Source organism: Mustela nivalis, assembly GCF_964662115.1.
Source record: "Mustela nivalis genome assembly, chromosome: 12".
In the NCBI taxonomy this organism is placed as follows: domain Eukaryota; kingdom Metazoa; phylum Chordata; class Mammalia; order Carnivora; family Mustelidae; genus Mustela; species Mustela nivalis.
This window is the reverse complement of record NC_139031.1, coordinates 99,029,866-99,050,848: the sequence shown is the minus strand read 5'-3', so window position 1 is coordinate 99,050,848 and position 20,983 is coordinate 99,029,866. Positions and strand designations below refer to the sequence as shown.

The following is a 20,983-nucleotide window of genomic DNA, read 5'->3' as shown; positions in this document are numbered from 1 at the left end:
TCCCCCTGTCTCTTTGCCTTCTGCTCTGCCTAGTTGTGATCTCTCTCTCTCTCTCTGTCAAATAAATAAATCTTAAAAAAAAAAAAAAAAGAGCAATTCAAAGACTGCCATATACAGACAGAACTGCTAGCACAGTTTGCAAAGAAAGGATGTTACCTGTCTCTGTGTGGAGTGTGGAAGGAGGACCCAAATGAAAACCAGCAATTACCATGTCTTTAATGAGTAAGCCCTAAGTAATCTGTCCTATTTGTCATCTGCTATATGATACGTGGATTAGCCTGAAAGTCCCCTTTCTGGACTTTGTAGCATAGGAATTCAATAACGCTCCTGAATTCTGTGGAAGTGAATCGTGCACCACTCTCAGAGGGAGAATTTTCTTTCCTTATTTGTCCGGATCTTGCACACTTTTTAAGTAATATCACAAAGTAATAGTCAATGTAATTCTGAAATGTTTCCAAAGCCTATTTTGATGTACTTTACCAAACACCATCGAATGAGTCATACTCTACAGCAAACCCCATATATCTGGTGAATGTACTCCAATGGGGAAAATCTATAGGGTCCTTGTTTAAAAAGCTTACCCTGCAGGGTCCTTTAAGGAGCAGAAGTGCATGGAATCAGGGTAGGAAGCTCACTGCCACACTCTAGAACTTAGGGGGTTTGTTAAAACTTAAAACTGAGCTGAATTAATCATCACAAATACCAGTTTCAAGCTAAGCAAATTTTATATTTCATGAAATTTTATCAAAATGGGCATCCAAAACCAGGGTATTGGATGCAGGCTAACAGCAGGAGAGGAGTCAAACAGATGCTTTGTGGTCAAGCATTAGTTGCTACCGTGGTTCTGCCTCTTACAGTTTAAAATGTTGTAAAAACTAAATTTATCCAATTCTCAGTTTCTCTGTTTGGAATCTGGGGTTAATAGTGCTTATCTTTCAGAATTTTGGGAGAATGGGAGGATACTATGTGAAGAGTAGCCAGCACAGTGAATGGATCGGTAAGCACTCAGCAGAGAATGACCATCTGAGAGTGATCCGTGCTGTTCAAAAGAGCAGGTCCATTTCACACTCAGTTCTGAAGTGCGGTGCTAACTCTGAGAAATAGAAGTCATAAACTTAATCTTTACTGAGAGTATTCATGTTGAATTTGTCTCTTCAATCAATTTTTTAAATTTAACTTTCTTTTTTCAGCTTTCGAAGATTCATTGTTTATGCACTACACCCGGTGCTCCATGTAATACGTGCCCTCCTTAATACCCACCACCAGGCTCACCCCTCCCCTTCACCCCCTCCCCGCCGAAACCCTCTAAGAAACATTTCTCTTCATCAATACGTTGAAGAGACTTATTTCCAGGACTGGAGGAAATAAGTCTCTTCAATGTATTGATGAGGAGAAATGTTTCTTAGTCGATATAGTGTATTAATTCAGATAACATTGATAACATTTGGCACATTCACTTTCTTAAAAAACCATCAACCACCCTACTTAGTCTTTTTTTTTTTTTAACTTGCTTATTTCTATTCACTTTCAGGACTGTAACTTCATTTCTTTCTTAACTTAGGTGATATCAGGATCTTTTACCCCTCATATTGAAAAATTAGTATCAAAAGACCATCTGAAATTGATAAGATTTCCAGTGCTAACAATTTTATTTTGAAATTAGGCTTCAGAAGTCTCTAGAAACAGAGGAGCCTCTTTACTGGCCAGGCCAGGACACAGCCTAGTAGCCGCTATTCGAAGCCAACACCAACACGAGTCATTGCCACTAGGTATGTATTGTGCTTTGGGGACCCCGGATACCCAACACTTAGCCTTTTTTTTTCTTGTCATGAATCTTTTAATATTTAGGATTCTGTGTTCTCTTTTTTCCTCCCCTATGGTGTAATCTACCCCTACCCTTTATTTCCATCCCCCTTGTGCCCCTTTTTCCTTTCCCTTCACTCCTCAATTTGACCTACCATCTTCCCTGTTTCTCTTCGGCTCTCTTCCAGACCCCCATCCCTCTCTTCTGTATTCCAGTCAGTGATTTGTTAGCCGAGACCAGGAGAGCATAGTTTAAATGAAGTGATGGGACCTGTTGCTCTTAGATGCAGTTTTTGATTTAGAACTCCCTTGTATGGGGATAAGTCAGCACAGTCTTCGTTCCTAACCTCAGTTATCTCCTGAGGTACATCCCACTTGTATCAAGGGAAGTGAGGTGAGAGAGCCCCAGTGGATTTGGATATTTCCATTATCACTACTGGGAAATCAACCTTGGCCACAGGTCGTCAGGGTCAAGTGCTCAAAAAAGGGTTTCTTTGAATTCATGTAAAATTTTTTGCCATAATAACTATAGTAACTGACCAAGAGAAGTCAGAAGGAAGAGAGTACAACTCTCCTCATGGAAGAGCTCTTTTATTTTCCTTCACCTGTTCACACAGGGATGAGTTAATACACAGTTAAATTCCTGGAATATTAAGGATGATTAACTTAGATATGGTTCCCTTTTGGTTTGCTCTTTAAAAAATGATAGTGCTATTATGTCACAGAAAACAACCCTCAAGAGCTTACATTTTTTGATGAGTATGTCACCTGTCCTTCAAACTCCTGGGTTAATCCTGGCATCAAGCAGCCATTTTCCAACCACTAGAAAAATTACCTCTGGGTTGAAGACTCAACCACAACTCGCCGTTCTGTCTGTTTCAGCATATAATGACAAGATTGTGGCATTTCTTCGCCAACCAAACATTTTTGAAATGCTGCAAGAGCGTCAGCCAAGCCTGGCGAGAAACCACGCACTCAGGTAGGGGCTTGTCCCTCATCCTCTAGCTCTGGGTCTCTCCCGCTGGTCTTCCAGGTGGGACAGCACCTCCGTGGGGAGAGAACAGAAGCCTGTGTTTTGTTCATGTATTTAATTATGTCTTGAATACTGAAAACGAAGGATCCGGGGGGTTCTAATATTCTTTGCAGTGTTACAATAATCAGAGCTAGCCATATTGCCGGGTCACATACTATTCATACAATGCCAATATGATTTCCGTTGATTCGGAGGGAGGCACAGGAAAAGTAAAATAGCTTCCAAAAAAGAATTACTTATGTAAAGCACCACATAAATTTTTTATTCAAGTGTTAATAACACTTGATATGTGTTAATAATTAATGTGATATTAATTTCAGGTGTACAGTGTAGTGATTCAGCAGTTCTGTGCTTTACCCAGTGCTCTTCGTGGTCCCTGTACCCTTAACCCTCTTCACTTACTTCACCCATTTCCCCACCCGCCTCCCCTAGTGTAACCATCAGTTTCTTCTCTGTTGTTAAGGGTCTGTTTCTCCTTTGTCCCTGTTTTGCCTTGCTTATTTGTTTTGTTTCTTAAATTCTACATATGAGTGAGACTCTATGGTATTTTTCTCTGACTGACCTATTTTACTTGGCATTATACCATTTAGATCTATCCATGTTGTCACACATGGCAAGATCTCATTCTTTTTATGACTGAGTAATGTTCCATTGCATATATGTACCACATCTTCTTCATCCATTCATCTGTGGATGGACACTTGGATCGCGTCCATATCTTGGCTGTTATATATATATGCTACCATAAACACAGGGGTGCATATATCTTTTTGAATTAGTGTTTTCAATTTTTGGGGTGAATACCCACTAGTGGAATTTTTAGATTATGTAGTAATTCTATTTATAATTTTTTTTAGGAACCTCCATACTCTTTTCCACAGTAGCGCACCAGCTTACATTCCCACTAACACTGCTTGTGGGTTCCTTTTTCTCCACATCCTTACCAGCATTTGTTGTTTCTTGTGTTTCTGATATTAGCCATTCTGACAGGTGTGAGGTGATGTCTCATTGTGGTACTGATTTGCATTTCCCTGATGATGAGTGATGTTGAGCATATTTTCATGTGTCTCTTGGCCATCTGGATATTCTTCTTTAGAAAAATATCTATTCATGTCCCCTTTCCACTTTTAATTAGATTACTTAGGGGGGTTTTGATGTTGAGTCGTATAAGTTCTTTAAATATTTTAGATGTTAACCCCTTTTTGGGTATATCACTTGCAAATATCTTCTTTCACTCACTACATTGTCTTTTGTTGTTGGTTTCCTTCACTTGCAAAGGCTTTTTGTTTTGGCGTAGTCCCAAAAGTTTATTTTTGCTTTTGTTTCCTTTGCCAAAGGAGACATATCTATAAAGATGCTTCTACAGCCAATGTCAGAGCAATTACTGCCTATGTTCTCTTTTAGGAATTTTATGGTTTTAGGTCTCACATTTAGGTCTTTAATCCATTTTAAATGTTTTATCTTTAAAATATCACAGTTAATGGTAAACCAACTATTAGATGAACATATTCAAAAATACACCAACAAGCAAGCCAAAAGTATCAGAAGTATCCTGTGTTCTAACTACTTATATCTTAATATCCATTAGTGTGTCACTGTTGCATGAGTGTCTCTGAAACTGAATCCACTTCATTTGGAAAGGACAGCCACTCACGGTGATAACAAGAGAACATATCCTCTGAAGTTAGATCCCACTTTCTTTGCAAGATATTCAGGTATCTCTCTGCGTCAGCTGACTACATAACATTTGGAAGCTGGCTATACGTGATGGTTAAGTGTTTCCTCTTGGAGTTTGAATTCTTACTCCATCTCTTAGAGACCATTGATCTGGGCCCGTTATTCAGCCCATAGATGCCCTTGATCTCTTCAGATACAGAGTTATCATGTGGGCACTGTGGAGATGCTTTTATGAGTGTGTGTAAAGGATCAGGGAAGGTGGGCACAAGTGCAGTCACTGACTTGTCATCTCCCATTTGGTGGTCTTTTGCGTCTAGCTGACAGCTGTAGTACTCTGATTTGACTTCCTCAGTGAATCACCAACACCTGAACATAGCCTCTTTGCTATTCAAATTCCTATTACTCCTGCCTGGGTGGATCATTCACTGTTCTCCCCACACACACCCACACACCCTCACAGACACCTCTTTTCCCTGCTTTTTACTCCGTGTGCATTAGAATCACTGTTTTCCCCGTTGCCGGATCTCCACTCTTCCCTCTTTCCCTGTCTCTACATCCAAACATCTGCCTCTCACTTCCTCTCTTCCAGCCTTTTTTTTTTAACCTTTTTTTTTTCTTCCCTATCATAGCCTGTGTTTGGGTGCTCATCATTTCTCTCCTGGATTTTCTAGGGGTGTCCTCAAAGGTGTCCCCTGGATCTAGGACAAAATTACCTTCTTATAGCACAGAATAAATCATCTTACACCAGCCTTTAAAAATACTTCCCATTGTGTATAAAATAAAGTCAGGATTTCTAAGCAGTTTCCAAAGTCTGGCCCTAACCTAACTCTCCATCTCGTGCTAATTTTTTCCTTCTGGTATCTTCCACCTCCATTAAACAAGCTGTGTTCTCTCCTTGTTCTGCCCTCTCAGGAACGGCTTTTCTCTTAAGGACCTCTCACTCCTTTTAAAGGCTCAAACCAAATGGCAAAGATTCACTGACCTAGACAAACTTCATTACTTCTTTTGCCTTACTTTATTAGTACTCCCTTTTGTCCTTCTACTCTATTTTTTCCAGATATTGGAATTAAGACATCTTGTAATTGGAAAAAATCTTGGCAATTATTTAGTACAGAAACTAATAGCTTCTTTAAGATTATGAACTCCTTTAAGGACCTGTAGGCCCAGGATGAGAGCCCGAATATCTCATCAAAAGCAGAAGGCCCATAGTAACTAAAAAGCTATGGAATAAAAAAGGGAGAACAGTAAGAGGAAGAAACTGCTCTTCAGGGAGTCAGGCTTCCAGGAACCAGGAACCTGGGCATTACTTGCTATGACTGGGCCTGTGCTTGCCCCTGAGTGTGACAGGAGGGTGACTAAGCTCTATTTTAAAAGTCCAGAGGTTGAAAAGAAAACCTTCTTTCCCCATGACACTGTTCAGAGGAAGAAATTACTGCTTCCTCTGTGGTCTCCAGGTGGGGGCTGTGACCCCTGTTCAGCCTTGCTCTTCTCAGGGAGCCATGGATCCACTATCGTGGGTCCACAAAGCCAGTTTCTGGGTTAAAGGGTGGAGGGTGGGTCCTCAGAAAGCTGTTCAGCAGACAGCAGTGAATCATAAGGAAGCCACATGTGGAAAGGGAAGATGAAGCCAGAAACCCAGCGGCTGATGACATTTCTTCACGTTAAGGATCATGGTAGCAGTTTTCATTCATTCATTCTTCCTTCACCTGGTGTTTTTATCGTGCCAGTGTTCTGAATCAGAACTGTGGGAGGCTGTGTACACAGTAGCAGAACAAAGCAGACATTGGCCTTACGTTGCATGGTATTTGCCATCTGTTGAGGAGGGCAGATGATAGGCAAGTTTGCCTTTTTTTTTTTTTCCTTAAGCCAAATATATATAGCTATAGAATGTGTTAAAGGCCACAAAGGACAAGATCAGAGTTCAGCGATAAAGACGAAAGAACGTCAAGGATTTCATTTGGATATTAAGTTTTGAGGCCACAAGGGGAGATGTCAAGATGTCAAGGAGGCAGGTGGCTGTAGTGAACAGAGTCTTGAGGAGGGTTTTGCACTGGAGTTTTCCTGGTGGGCAAGGGTTATTATGTGTAGGAGAGGTATTCTAACCTTTAGAGATCCTTCCCAGTGCCAGTACCTTTGGGATTGAGTCCCAGGGGCATTGGAGGCCCCCCCAGACAACTGGGTCTGCATGAAATTTTCATAGACATGACAGAAGGTGCTATGTCCTGTGGAGAGCCACTGAAAGTCTCAGAACACTGTGTTCGGCTTTCTTATATATGGATGTGGTTCATGTGGGCAGTGGGATAATAGAAGCACTACAGGGCAGTGACACTTTCTTTGGGCACTCTGCTGCCGTAGTAGAGTTGACCCTCTTTGGACTTCATGTCCTCAGGGACACTGGGAATAAAGGGCAATCCCTAGAATGTTCTTCCCATTTTTCCTCCAGACAGAGAGACCAGGGGCTTTCCCACATAGAGGTCCCTTGGGGAATGGAATGATGGGCCGCAGGGGCCCTGTCTTTGGAATGACATATGTTTGAGAGTCCTTTGTGAGACTGAGTTAGCAAACCAGGGGAGAAGATCCACCAAAGTCTTCCAAACAAGAGTTCTGTGAGGTGGTATCAGGATTTAGAGGCCAACGCTCAGGAACATGGAGTCGAGAACAGGAACATGAAGGGAGAGACAGCTGGTGGAGGAGGAATGGCGCTTGCACGCTCCGCTGGGCTTCCACATCTTCCCTGCGAAATGGTGCGGACAGTTCCGCTCCGTTTTTCGAAACCCCAGTCAGTGAAGACACTGTGAACACCCCCAGGTTTTGACAATAGCCTTTACTGCAGTGATGGGCTACCTATACTGAGAGGTTGAGTCACAGTGCATTTCTCTGTTCGATCTTATTTTGCATATCTTGGTAGAGGCCCAAACGTTTCCCTTTTCAAAAATATACCCACCAAAAGGACAAATTTATTATATTGTTGCCTGAAAATATTCAAGTAATGATGAAGATCTGGGTTCACATTATTATCATCAGAGAGGGGAAAAATTGGGAGATTTATTCCCTAACTTACCTGTTGGTCATTCATACTTTGTTTCCCACATTTTTCTAGGGAGAAAATCCATTACATTCGGACTGAGGGTAATCACGGGCTTGAAAAGTTGTCCTGTGATGCAGATCTCGTCATTTTGCTGAGGTAAGGGGCTAAGCCTGAAACGCTTCTAGAAAGGCTGCTCTGGGCAGTCTTCCTCCACTACAGCTATGACTGAAACACTCACCGTTTGTTTTAGAGGATTCTACTGGCTGCAACTAAAGTAGGGCCTCCACCCTTGTACCTGCTGCCCATTGCCGCCTTTACATTTACAACTGGGGTGTCAAGAACTGTATATAGTACTTGAAAGAGACAATTATTTCAGGATTAATTAGGGTTTAAAATAATGCTGAGAATATTTGCATGCCGGCATCGGCCTACCTAAGTGAACCTAAGTGCTTTTGTTGTTGCCTTGTGAGAACCGTAACCACTGTTACCGCAGTTCATGAATCTTCTCTCATGGACAGAAAACTAACTTTTTTCCTTTCTTCTTCTTCCTTCTCCTCTGCTTCTTCTTATTTCTCTTCTTCTTTTTTACTTTGCAGTCTCTTTGAAGAAGAGATTATGTCCTACGTCCCACTGCAGGCTGCCTTCCTCCCCGGGTACAGCTTCTCTCCCCGCTGTTCACCCTGTTCCTCACCTCAGAACTCCCCAGGTAACTTGAGCGTAATTTGAGCGTCTGGCATTCTGTCTCATGTCAGTGGTGACCCGTGTTTCCCCCAGATGGAGGTGGGAGAAGGACAGTTGTGTATGAGCTCTCTCTCTCTTCCTCCCTCTCAATTTTCCGATAGAAAGCACACTGCCAAGATTGGGTGTTGAAATTTGCTGCCCGTTTTTGTAATACTGCGTTCTACATTTTTTTGAAGATTTAATTTATTTATTTGACAGAGAGAGAGATCACAAGTATGCAGAGAGGCAGACAGAGAGAGAGAGAAAGAGGGAGAAGTAGGCTCCCCCCTGAGCTGAGAGCCTGATGTGGGGCTCAATCCCAGGACCCTGAGATTATGACCTGAGCTGAAGGCAGAGGCTTAACCCACTGAGCCACCCAGGAGCCCCTATGTTCTACATTTTGAAATAATTGGAAAATATTTTTTACAAAAACAGTTTTTCATGACATGTGAAAATTCTGTGAAATTCAAATCTCAGTGTCTGTAAATAGAATGTTATTGGACCCCAGCCACACCTGTTTACTTGTGTGTTTTCTGTAGCAACTTTCACACTATAACGGCGTAGAGGAGTAATAACGATGAGACCAGATGGCTGCAAAAGCTTAAAATATTTACTATCTGGCCCCTCACAGGAAAAGGTCTGCTGACCCTGCTCTAAATTGCTTTTGTACCCTGCAGGCATTTAGAAGGGAAGAACTGTTTCCAAAACATTCTGCCTTATGACTCAGAATGTTACTAGATACCAATTTTGGTAACTTTTTGCTAAGGAGTTGCTCAGTGATATGGTTACTAGGGGCCACCATAATGTTCCCTATGAAGACATTGAAGACTTTTCTTACATGTATAATTGTTCCCCAGCTGTTTTCTTCTATGTATTAGGATTAATTTACTCATGAAACAGAAATTCTTTATAGGTATCTTCCATTCCAAATAAGGAAATGAATACTGAACTCTTTAGTGACAAAGGGTTCATCAAATCTAATCAAAATGATTAGTTACTAAGTAAAATCTATACTCCCAAATGGGATCCAGATATTGGAGAGTTTTTCCTCAGTTACTTGGTTTATTATACCACCTTGGTCAGAGTCTTGGTAGTAAACCCAAATTTCTTTTTATAGCTTAAAAAGTAAAGGGATTTAGTTATAAAAACGTAGTAGGTAGATGACTCGGTGATGGGCATTAAGGAGGGCACCTGATCTGATGAGCACTAGTGTTATACGCAACTAATGAATCATTGAACACTACATCAAAAACTAATGATGTATAAAACCGAATGGGAAGAAATCAGAGAGGCAGACAAGCCATGAGAGACTATAGACTCCGGGAAACAAACTGAGGGTTTGAGAAGGGAGAAGGGTGGGGGGATTGGGTAGCTGGCTGATGGGTTTCAAGAAAGGCACATGTTGCGAAGAGCACTGGGTATTCTATGCAACTCATTGAACTCAACTCATTGAACAATGTCAAAAACTAATGATCTACTATATGTTGCCTAATTGAACACAATAAAAAAAAAAACAACTAATGATGTAATACTGTATATTGGCTAATTAAACTTAATTTAAAAAGGAAGGAAAGAATGAAGGAAGGAGAAAAATAATAAAATAAAAATCTAGTAGGTTCATATCTCACAGCTTCTAGAGTCTGTCCAAGCTTAGTTTTTGAAGCCACTGGAGCAAGTCACAAGAGAGAGATTTTAGCAGTGTGTTTCGTCCCTCCAAAGGGATGTCTCACTCGGCATTACTTGGAAATGCTGCAGGTCTCTAAAATGAATATATTAGTTTGGCTCCTCCAAGTCATGTCCTCAGAATTATCTCTTAGAGGTAGTTTTATTAATTGCTAGAATCTGTTTCTAAGTCAGTATCTCCTCATTGTCGTCTCCTCCAAACCAGTGCACCAAAGGCTTAGTTAAGGACATACAGTGTAATTGAGATGCTGTGGTCTGGGAAAGGAGGATGAGGAGCTTTGCCTGAGCCAACATCAGGACAGCCAAATGTTTCTGGTGCACACAGGATGACTTACTTTTGGGGAGCAGAGCCTTCCATTTAGGGACAACTGTGGGTCTCCACCATGATCTTTCATTTTGTCATAGATGTTGTCCTAGCCTGATAAAGCATCTGCACTTTGGTTCAAACAGTTGAAAGTAGAGTATGATTTTAACATCTTGACATGGGGGAGATATAATAGTACAAATAGAAAAATAAAAGAGAATAAAGAGTTATTTGCTAAATGATAATTATTTGCATAACTTTTATAAAAGGCATTACTAATACCATGAACGCAAACAATCATCCAATTCATTTTAATTTTTAATTCTCCTAGCTCTGACCATGGGGTCCTAGATTATGTAATGCAAATGTTTTGGTGTTAAATTTTACAATTCCCATATTTTTAGACCTTCATGAAATTTAACTCGGTGCTACCTGCATTCTACTGGGCAGAAAATGCTACTTGCACCTAAAGACTTGTATTCTAGTTGAACCTGTAGCCTGAAACCTGTCATTTCACTTAGGATAGCTTTTTTCAAGTGGTGGCTGTTGGTTCCCTTACGCCTCAGGTGCTGTGGAGGCACAAAGGTAAGGCTAGGGCCCTTCACACTTCCTTGATTATACTACTCAGCTGTGTCTCCCCACCACCCCAGTTGCTGTCATCTCCCAGCCTTTCTGTCATTCTCAAAGACTGCGGTACCTGTCTCATAATCCCCCTCTCCTTCTCAAGTGCTTCCATCATCCTGAATGACTTCAGCATACACAAGGACACCCATTCATTTCCCTGAGCTCCTGGTTTCTGGAATTTCTGGTCTGCAATGACCTTCCCCCAAGTGCAACCACTTGTTCCCACAGTCATCTTCCCACCCCTGTCGTTATCTCTAAAATCACTGATTCAAGCATCTCACTCCCATCCAACGTGCTTGTTCAACTACTCTCCCCATTACTGTCCCTTGTCCTCATCAGGACCTTAGTTCATGCATGTCTCTCCTTTCCTTTCTGTTCTTCCCTTACCCAGCATAGATTCCACAGTTCATTTTCTTTGTAACATCTGTGCCAATGGCCTAAACTCCCCAGTCCTCTCCATTTTGTTTGCAGAACTCTGCCCCTTGATAAACATACTATCTGCTTCCTCTGCATCTATGCTCAGGACTTCTTGGGCAAATTCATCTGACAGGGCAGACTACAAACTATATGTTAGCCATCTCTCACCTCACCTAGACCTTGAATACCCAAAAGAAAACTCGACCGTGTTTCCTAGGTAAACTTCCCTACTGCTGGTTATTTTTTCTTTTTCTTTTTTAGAGAGAGAGTGTGCAGGGGGAGGGGCCCAACACAGGGCTTGATCTCAAAACCCTGGGATCATGACCTCTGAGCCAAAATCAAGAGTCAGACACAACCAACTAAGCCACCCAGGTGCCCCCTACTGCGATTTTGAATGTCTATGCGCCCCTCAAAACTCCAGCTCTCTGTGTCTCTCCTAGCAAATGAAGCCCCTTCTCCCTTCACTGAGAAAACTGAAGCCATTAGGTAGACATTTTCTCAACTGCCTGCTGCCAATCCTACAAGCCTTCCAAGCCTACCCCTCCTTCCACTCCACACTGGTGCATCAGAGGACCTGCCTTCACTAAGGTCACCATGACCTCCAGACACACAGTCCAGTGGGTAATTCTCACATTTAACATTAAGCCACATTTGACATTATTGATTGCTCCCCCTAAGTCACTTCTTCAGTAAGCTTCTGTGACACTACTGTATGCATTTCAACTACTTCTTTGGCCACCTGTGCAGACTCATCCTTCACTTCCTGCCATGTCTAAAACTCAGTCCCAGGTTTCTTCTCTTCTCTCTCTCAAACCATGTCTCTTTCCAATTAGACATTCAAGGGTAGCACCATCAAAGACCAAGCTTATGATCTCCCCCACAGATATGTTCTTCTTTTATTGTCCCCATCTCATTGACTATCGATGCAGTTCCTTCAGTAACAAAACCTAAAGCCCACCTCTCCCTCACTACCTATGTCCAGTTCATTGCCTCCTAAACACACCACAGTCTGTGCTCTCCTCACCTTCACTGACACCACCCTAGTCTAGTTTAGGCTCTCTAAATCCACCCCAGGCCTCTCGTTTTTCTCTCTCCTGCAGAAAGACTAATGTTTTCATAACTCAATTGTCATCATGTCAGTCCTCGTGCAGTGGCTTCCTACTGTGCTTAGTATTAAACAGAATTGTTTAGCAGAATGGACCTTATCCTTTTGATCATCCACCCACCTCGCAAGCCTTGTTTGCATCACTCTGATCCATGTACCCTGAGCCCCACTTTCCATTCTGCCTCAGTACCTTTGTACATGCTGATCTTCTACCTAGACTGCTCTACTCCCAGCTCATGTCGTGTCTTAGTTAAAGGGAAGCCTTTCCCAACTAATTCAGTCTAATTCATGCTTACTTATTCTTCCCCAGGGAATATTCCCCAGGGAAGCCTTCCCAAACTTGGCCAGAGTGCTCTCTGATATCAAAGAACTGAGTTCCTTTCCTTCCTAGCTAGCAGTCATCTCAACTTGTAATTATATTGTCCTGCCTGTGAGTTTATTGGTATCAGTCTTCTTTAGAATATTAATTCAATACCTGGAATATAGTAGTTATTGAAGGGGCAGACCATGATTCTGGTCATCTGTAAAACTTGGAGAAGAATGTTATTTTTTCCACTCCTTTTCTCATTAAAAAGTATATAAGGATAACAAAGCATTCACAAAACAGTGATATAAAAACTCTTTTTCTAAATAGAATCAGAAAGTCATTATTATTACTATTACAAATGTTTCCTCTATGATACAAAATCATCTAATATAAAGTCCTCAATGCTCTGGGCCCTACAGGACACCTCTGTTTATTTTAGGGTCAGTATAGTTAGACAAGTATGCCATACACATGTGTTAGTCTGAGTTGCCTCGTTACAGTTATAATCACTTATTATAACATAGAAACTTACAAGAAAAATTTAGACTAGTTTGATATGCTGATTTAGATTATTTAAGTACAGTTAAGCCAACAGATATTCTCACGAAGGTATTATTAAGAGAAATACAACTTGAGGTGGAGTGGAAGACATAAATGTTTATTGTCATCAGAATTCATTTTTCTCCTTATTATATTACTTCCATTTATTACAAAAGACACTGAAAGAGTCATGGAAATCAAAGGAAACTTTTTTGAGAGGAAAATAAGACATAGGAATGTGCCTCTGGTTGGCCCTTCTTCTGACATTGCTCCACATATCAGTGATGACCTTCAGACCATGTGCTTCTCTCTGCAGGCTTACAGAGAGCCAGTGCAAGAGCCCCTTCACCCTACCGGAGAGACTTTGAAGCCAAGCTCCGAAATTTCTACCGAAAATTGGAAGCCAAAGGATTTGGTCAGGGTCCAGGGAAAATTAAGTGAGTGTTCCAATGCTTGTTCACCGAATTCGGATGCTAGATGTTCCTATCCTTTTCTCCCCTATACTTTGTGATACTTTTTGGAGATTGGATTCCATGGTGTGGTAACAGTTATGTTCATAGAAAGGAGGAATGTTAAAAAAAAAAAAAAGAAAAAAGTTGGGAAGAAAGAAGGAAGTTAAATTGGAAGAGAATCAGGAAGGAAGGAAAGAGAAGAGAAGGAGAGAGAGAAAAAAAAAACATTTCAGACAAAGGCATATACAAAATTAATGATAGACCTTTACAGAAAACCAAGAATCTTGAACTAAATTTTTAAAATTATGTATTTCCTCTTACTTATTCTTGGAGCAAATTTAATTTATTTGTCAAATTCATACATTCTATAACTTTGTAACAGAGGTCTAAGTGAATAGTTATATTTTTCCCCTCTGGGTTTATTGTGTTCATCTTTAAACACTAAATCTTAACTCAGAAATCCAACTTAAGAGATTCTCTTTGGAATTGTTCAAAAGAATCCTAAAAGTAGGGCAATATGGTGGAGGTCATCCAATTATAAAAACGTACATGTTGTCCTTGTGCTCCCAGTGTTTTGAAAAGAGCGTTAAAATAAATCCATTGCTGAACTCATGTGATCTTCACCAAGTTGGAGAGGCAAGGGGGTGACACCATAAGCTTGGGCACTCACAACTCATCTAGAGCACTCTCCAACATCAGAGCCCAGAGCCACTACTCACTGCCCGCATGGCTTCTTCCCAGGCTCATCATTCGTCGGGACCATTTGTTGGAGGGAACCTTCAATCAGGTGATGGCCTATTCCCGGAAGGAGCTTCAGCGAAACAAACTCTACGTCACCTTTGTTGGAGAGGAGGGGTGAGGCACCAGCAGTTTTATGCAGACACCTCATTCAGTGTGGGCAGGCCAGAGTCACCAGATCTTGGTGACTTTTCTGAAAAAAAGAACAGGATAGCTCTTAGCCTTTGCCCCAAGGTGATTCTGATCATGTCCCTCCAGGAGGTCTTTCTCTCTCCAGGCATTGCCAAACTTTAGAATTATGTTCTTCAAAAGCCCAAGATTATTGGCTTGTGTTAGAGTCTGAGGTTACTTATTTACATTGTGCACAACCAAAAATATAGACTTAAGCTATTGGATCTTTACTTTTTCAGGTTGTGTACACTTTTGAGTATCTGATCAAAAAGCTCTTCCTCCTAGAGTGCACATAAAGAACTACATAGCAAATTTTCCCTAGCATTTCAGTGATTTTGTGAAAAACTATCTCCAACCCTGGAAGATAAGCCTACCTAGAAGGGCGTATCACAACAAACTTGGAAGTTTTCTTGGTTCTCACCCATGTACTATCATGGGAAACTCTTTTATGCCTCTCACAGCAAGCTCCTTCTTTCAGATGGGCCAGCTCTGTGTTTTGTCCAGTAGGATCATATGATTGAATAAAGGCTAAGAAACACTGCCATAGGAAATTTATTCATGGACATCTAGTAAGAAACATCCCGAAGCTGCTTCCTCACTTTCTACAGCAGACTGTGCTCCCACAGGCATCCACTGTAAGGATCAGAGGCCTCTCTCTGCTTTCCCTACACTGACTGAAGGAACAGACTAGCACCTGGGTAGAAACAGGCCCCTCCCCCAACAAGTAACGAGCTTCTTGGGCCTCTGCTTCCTTTGCAGCCTGGACTACAGTGGTCCTTCGCGAGAGTTCTTCTTCCTTTTGTCTCAGGAGCTATTCAACCCTTACTACGGACTCTTTGAGTACTCTGCAAATGACACCTACACAGTGCAGATCAGCCCCATGTCCGCGTTTGTGGAAAACCATCTTGAATGGTAAGATCTGGAAGGCTCGCTTTCTCAGCTCGAAAGTTCTGGTCTTTCTCAGTCAGACATCAGTAGTACTGACTTGAGCAGCACTATTTCTTGTGTAGAGCAGTGGGCCAGATACTAAGAGGGGTAATGAGAGTGAACAAGAAAGCCCTAGAAAGAAGATTCTGTTAGTTTTCACCCAGAACATGAAAGGAATTACGAAAGACACTGCAGATTTACTATGAACAGCAAATCGCTAAAAGAGCCAGTAATTGCCTTCTGAGGAAGCACTGAGGTAAGTAGACGTAGTTGAATGTTGAAATGTTTACCAAATGTTGAAAAGTCTACTAAAATCCTAAGAGTCCCTGGTGGAGGCTCCTTGGAGGTATTCACTGGGTTGGACATGTTCTTGATGGTGGACCAGTGGCTCTAGAACTGTCGATATCAGCTTGTGCCTCTTACCATGAAGCAAGTAAGGCTGCTGGGTCAGGTGCTCTCCGAAAATCCTCCCGGCTTGAAAATCCATTATTTCTTTGATTCTCTTTTATGGAGGCATCCATCACCACTTACCAAGATGTATAAGAAGATAACTGTCAGTCAACTGTCTGCCATTCTGTGGTGAGATACCTCAGATGTGGGTATTAGAAGTCTCTAGAAAGTTGCGTGGTACATCTAGGATGCAAGCTTCTTCCTGCTGTGGTACCACCACACCTGATTTGAAAAGTATTCCTACTCTTACTGTAGGAGCTACTGCTGTTAAGAGGAAAATGAGTCCTAGAAACTGATAATATCTTAACGTTGCTCATTTTTGATGTGTTGTGACAGCTGCTGGGGGAGGGAGCTCCTGGGGTGATCCCTGGCCTCCTGGCTTAGAGCCCCAATGCCCATATTTTGATATATAGCATCAGAATAACCCACCTCTGCTAAGACTTATAGCTATTGCACGTGTCCTCTCTCTCCAAAAACCTGTAGCTCGGAAGTTCTTGAGTAGAGCAGCAGTGTATCTGCACTCAGTGTTTGGCCCAAGTGAGGAACCCAAAGTTGCCCATTGTTGTTCCATTTCCTGTTTATCCATAAGTGGATGCTGAAGTCTGTGAGGCAGAAGCACAGAGGCAGGGCAGGTGGAGCGTGCAAGGGGCCACTAAGGGGGTTTGTGACCCTGAGAACTGAAGGCCAGCTCGGACTAAAGTCACATCAGGAGGGGGTCATTCCGACAGTAGAGAGTGCGGTAGCACCCGCGACACAAGAGTACATGCATACACGCGTTATCCTCAGTACGGTCCCTCAAGTATCCCTTTGTTTGCAAGCATCACATTTAAGATGTTAGAAGTAATGACTTACAGTCAGCAATCAAGAAAGAAATATTTCCTTCAAATATATGACTGTGCTAAGGTGTTGTGGGGATGTCTTCATTCATTTAGCATTGACGAACCAAACACACACTGTGTGCCAGGGAGATACAAAGGTGAAATGAGGAAGCTCTTTCCCCCACGGAGTGGTAAGAGTGGTGGGGAGCAGCACATGCGTAGACCAACAGCTGTGCTGCAGTGTCTTAAATGCCAGGCTACACATACTTAACACACATGCACACATGTGAATAAGCCTGGGATGCATATATAAGCCTGAGAATTGTATTAAATTGTATTATATAAAATTGTACTACATTGTATTAAATACATGTATTAAAACACATTGTATAAATTACAACTCTCAAAACCACTCGACACAAGGTGGGGGTGTGGGGAGTGAAGCCAGTGGATCTTAAAAAAGAGGGGATGACTACACCCAGTCTTAAGAGACTCAGCAGAGGAGGGGAGAGAAGATATGCCCAGAAACCAAATAGGGATTAAGAACTGAAAAGCATGAGAGGGAATGGAGCTTTCCACAAGCAGTGCAGACATAGTAGGAGCAGAGAATGACCTCAGGGTTGAAGTGAGGCTGGGGCAGAAGAGGAAGTTGGTCATAACCGACATGGAGTACACTGTAGTTAGATTTGTGGTTTTGAAAGTAAACCTTGCCGTTGCAGGGAGACACATTTGAGGAGGTAAGACTGGAAAGAGTGAAACCAGCTCTAAAGCAGTTGATGAGTCAAGGGGTTCACACTCAGGCAGAGGTGGTGTCCCAGGAAGGAAGAGACTGGCTTGAAGGGCATCTTGGAGGGAGAAGAGATTGAACTAGTTGGTTCACTGAAGTAATGGAGCCTCGAGGGAAAAAGAGATGCATAGCATATGTCTGGAGTTGCCTGGTTGGATGGGCCGATACTACTGGCTGTGATGGGAGTTACATGAGGTAAACGGTACTCAAAGATTTTATTTATTTAATTGAGAGCTAGATCGAGAGCGAGAGAGAGAAAGAGAGAGAGAGAGCACATGAGGAGAAGGGAGAGGGAGAGATGGTCTGAAGCCTCCCACCAAGTGCAAAGCCGAGCACGGGGCTCAATCTCACCACCACAGGGAGATCATGACCTGAGCTGAAACCAAGAGTCAGATGCTCAACTGACTGAGCCACCCAGGTGCCCCTCAATGATATTTAGAGGAAAGGCGAGGAATTCACCCTTTGGCCAGTAGCTTGCACTTTCTTCTCTAAGGACAGGTTGATGTGTTGTGTAGCTAGAACTGTGGCCCTGGTGAGCTGGAGAGCAGCCGGGCTAGAAACTGGGATGCGGGAGATTGCAGAGTGGCTGCACTTTGAGAGGAGAGGAGAGAGCCCTCAGAGCTTGTGCAGATGACGAGCAAAGCCAAGGCCCACAAGACAGAGACAGTGTGGGTACACCGGGTATGGGCAGACCCTGAGAAAGCTAAGAAGGAAGAACCCTAGAGCTGAGCTCCTGGGAGGAGCATGATGAGGGAAGGAACGCACTGGTGGGAGCAGAAGGTGCTCACGAGACGCCTGCTGGGGACAGGGGAGGCAGTCTGGAGAGGGAGAGGCAGAGGGGACATGTAGGCAGCTGAAAGGGGTCTGCAGGGCTCCAGAGCCTGGGATTTGGTGGACAGAACTGAGGGGATCCAGGAAGTAAGGACATTCAGATGACCAAGGGGGCTGCATTCAGATTGTGGCACGGGGTAAGGAGGGTCAGCGCCATGGTGGCATTTTTGGGACCCAGAGTTTTGAAGAAAACCTTGCAGTCAAGCATGTTTTAGTGCAAACACAGAGCAAAGGCACAAACAAAGACTTGCGGCTTGCTACCCGGGAGTGGCCTCCATTACTTTCCACTGGGGAAGGTGGCTAGCCCGCCGCCCAGCCCCTGCTCTCACACCAGACTCCAGTCCTTCCGCTCACCTCTGGCATGAGCGGCGGCAGACAGCCATGCCGATGTGTAAGTTACACTTTATTACAGTGAGGAAGGGACTGTTACACAGGGATGTTGGCAAGCATTTGCGGAGTTCTCTGGGTGAATGCTTTATAAACATCAAAGGCCTAGAAGTAGGTACCCTGGAGGTGCTAACCGCTGCTTTCCAGAGGAAAGCACCTGGGGACTTTGTTCTGCCAAGGTCCCTACTCGTGTTGAGTATATGGGCTATGTAGCCTAGAACAAAACTGCAGGTCGCTTTCTGAGCAGCTCGCCATTTCCACGGAGCCCTGGCAGACCAGGCCGCTGTAGTGCTGTACATTGGAGGGAGAATCGTTATAAGGTGAGCAGGGACTTCCCCTCTGATGCAAGGCAGAAACTCAAAACGTCCAGTCCTCCGCACCCTGGGCCAGTAGAGACATGAGGATGCAGAACGAGCACGGGAGCTGGACAGCACAGGGAGCCTCACAGAGACTCGGACGCTTCTCTCATCCGCGCACAGGGGCCTGGGAGCGGGCAGCAAGCTTGTTGGGCGGTCAGAGCCATGGCTGAGAAAACTTGAGCCACTAGGGCACAGCCTGCTTTAGCTTTAGATGGGAAGCCCTGGTGGGCTGTGGGCATCGCAGCGAATATTCCTTCTGGGTGTCTTGCTAGAAGCTGCCCTTGTGCCTAGTAGCAAATAGTTTTACAAAGAAAACTGAGCACCCTGAGGTGCTCCGTCAGCTCGTTGGCAGACATTTTAAAGAGGGGTGCCAAGGAGGGCTCACACTTTGGAGTCACTCTGGGCCTAACACAATGGATGAGCACCGCGTGGGCGCCGAGGCTGCTGCCTGAGCCTTTGTCAGTGTCACTCCTGCAGCTGGGAGAGGATGACACTGTGGAGTTGGTCAGTGAATCCTGAGTTCCCAAACCTCAAAGCAGGTGCCACACCCCCGCCAACAGAATGGGTGGGGCTGTGGCTGATCTTGGGTCTAGGTGCAGGGCTCTCCTTCCTTCCTCACTCCCAGGACGCTTTCTCCCACGATCCACATGGGCTGTCAGGAAGAAGATTCTTGCTGTGACCAATACATCACACACAAGAAAACAGACCAAAAGAGTAAAGGACCCATCCTGGTTGCAGCCTTGATTTTGTAACGCTGGAAATTGTCCCCGATGCAGAACAAGCCTGGGCAGGGGTCTGCCTGGAAGGAGGAGTGACTCCCGCCCCCTGCCCACCTCTTCACTCTACACAACAGAAATGAACAGAAAACTCATCAGGTTTACAGGATTCCAACATCACCCAGGATTGAAACCTTGCTCAGGTGTGGCTGGAGGAGGCATCCTTGCACTGGTCTTTTTTCTTTCTTTTTTTCTCTTTTTTTTTCTGGTCTTTATCTGTCACTGGCCTTCTTCTGTGTCCCGTACCCTGATTTATGTGATTCTCCCTTGAAAATACCTTCATCGGAGCAGAGACGGGTTTGTCTTATTTTTTACTCTAGCACATGCCTACCAATTTGAGGTGTTAAAATAACATGTCTTTGAGGATTGGCTGGATAACTGAGTGTTGTTCCACAAGCCACACCAGTCACTTCCTTGTACCAAGGCCATTAAAATAGAGGGCTCCTACCTTCCATGTACAATTAGTTGCTCAAAGGTGACCCTTTGTTACCATCTGTGATTTTAAAGCCCTTACAGTGTCGGCAATAAATGCACATATCCCTGGGAGCTTTGTACTCTGCTGTTACTGATGGAGAGCCTCCAACTCTTCTCACAGTGCACTGGGCCTCTCTATCAGCTGCTTCCAGGCCAGCTTCCCCCCAGAGATGGGCAGAAGAGCCTTCCTTGCCCACTCCCATTTGACTGCAGCTGCCTGAAATTCTCTGGCCCCTGCTTGCTAGTGTGTGGGCTTCACATATGCTGGGAAACAGCCAGTGAAATCAGAAGCCTGTACCGTGGGGCATATGGATTCTACCCACTTCCCTTTGTTTCTACTCAAATGTTGAGAGATCCCAGTGTGAATGAATATAGTGTACACACATTAAGGAAACTGAAAAAAAATCTGATTGGGGGGGGGGGAGTGTGTCATAGGCCTAAAAGGACTTCTTGTAATTGCTGTTTCTTTACTTATTTGTCCAATGACTTTACAAAGTGAGAAGGACCCTGTCAGAATCAGCAGTGATAGCACTCCTGACAAGTAAGAGAGAGATCCTTCCATAAAAGCTGCA

General features: G+C 43.5%; 1 protein-coding gene across 4 annotated transcripts in view; it reads left to right on the top strand.

Annotated features, from left to right (window-relative positions):
* Positions 1-20,983, top strand: part of HECW1 (HECT, C2 and WW domain containing E3 ubiquitin protein ligase 1) — a 469,612-nt gene that overhangs the window by 404,659 nt on the left and 43,970 nt on the right. For all 4 annotated transcript variants that reach the window (XM_082691734.1, XM_082691733.1, XM_082691731.1 and 1 more), the window contains 7 exons: positions 1,664-1,769; positions 2,686-2,782; positions 7,614-7,697; positions 8,138-8,247; positions 13,558-13,678; positions 14,435-14,548; positions 15,362-15,514. In XM_082691734.1, coding sequence (XP_082547860.1) covers positions 1,664-1,769; positions 2,686-2,782; positions 7,614-7,697; positions 8,138-8,247; positions 13,558-13,678; positions 14,435-14,548; positions 15,362-15,514 — 785 coding nt within the window. The remainder of the gene's footprint in view (positions 1-1,663; positions 1,770-2,685; positions 2,783-7,613; positions 7,698-8,137; positions 8,248-13,557; positions 13,679-14,434; positions 14,549-15,361; positions 15,515-20,983) is intronic.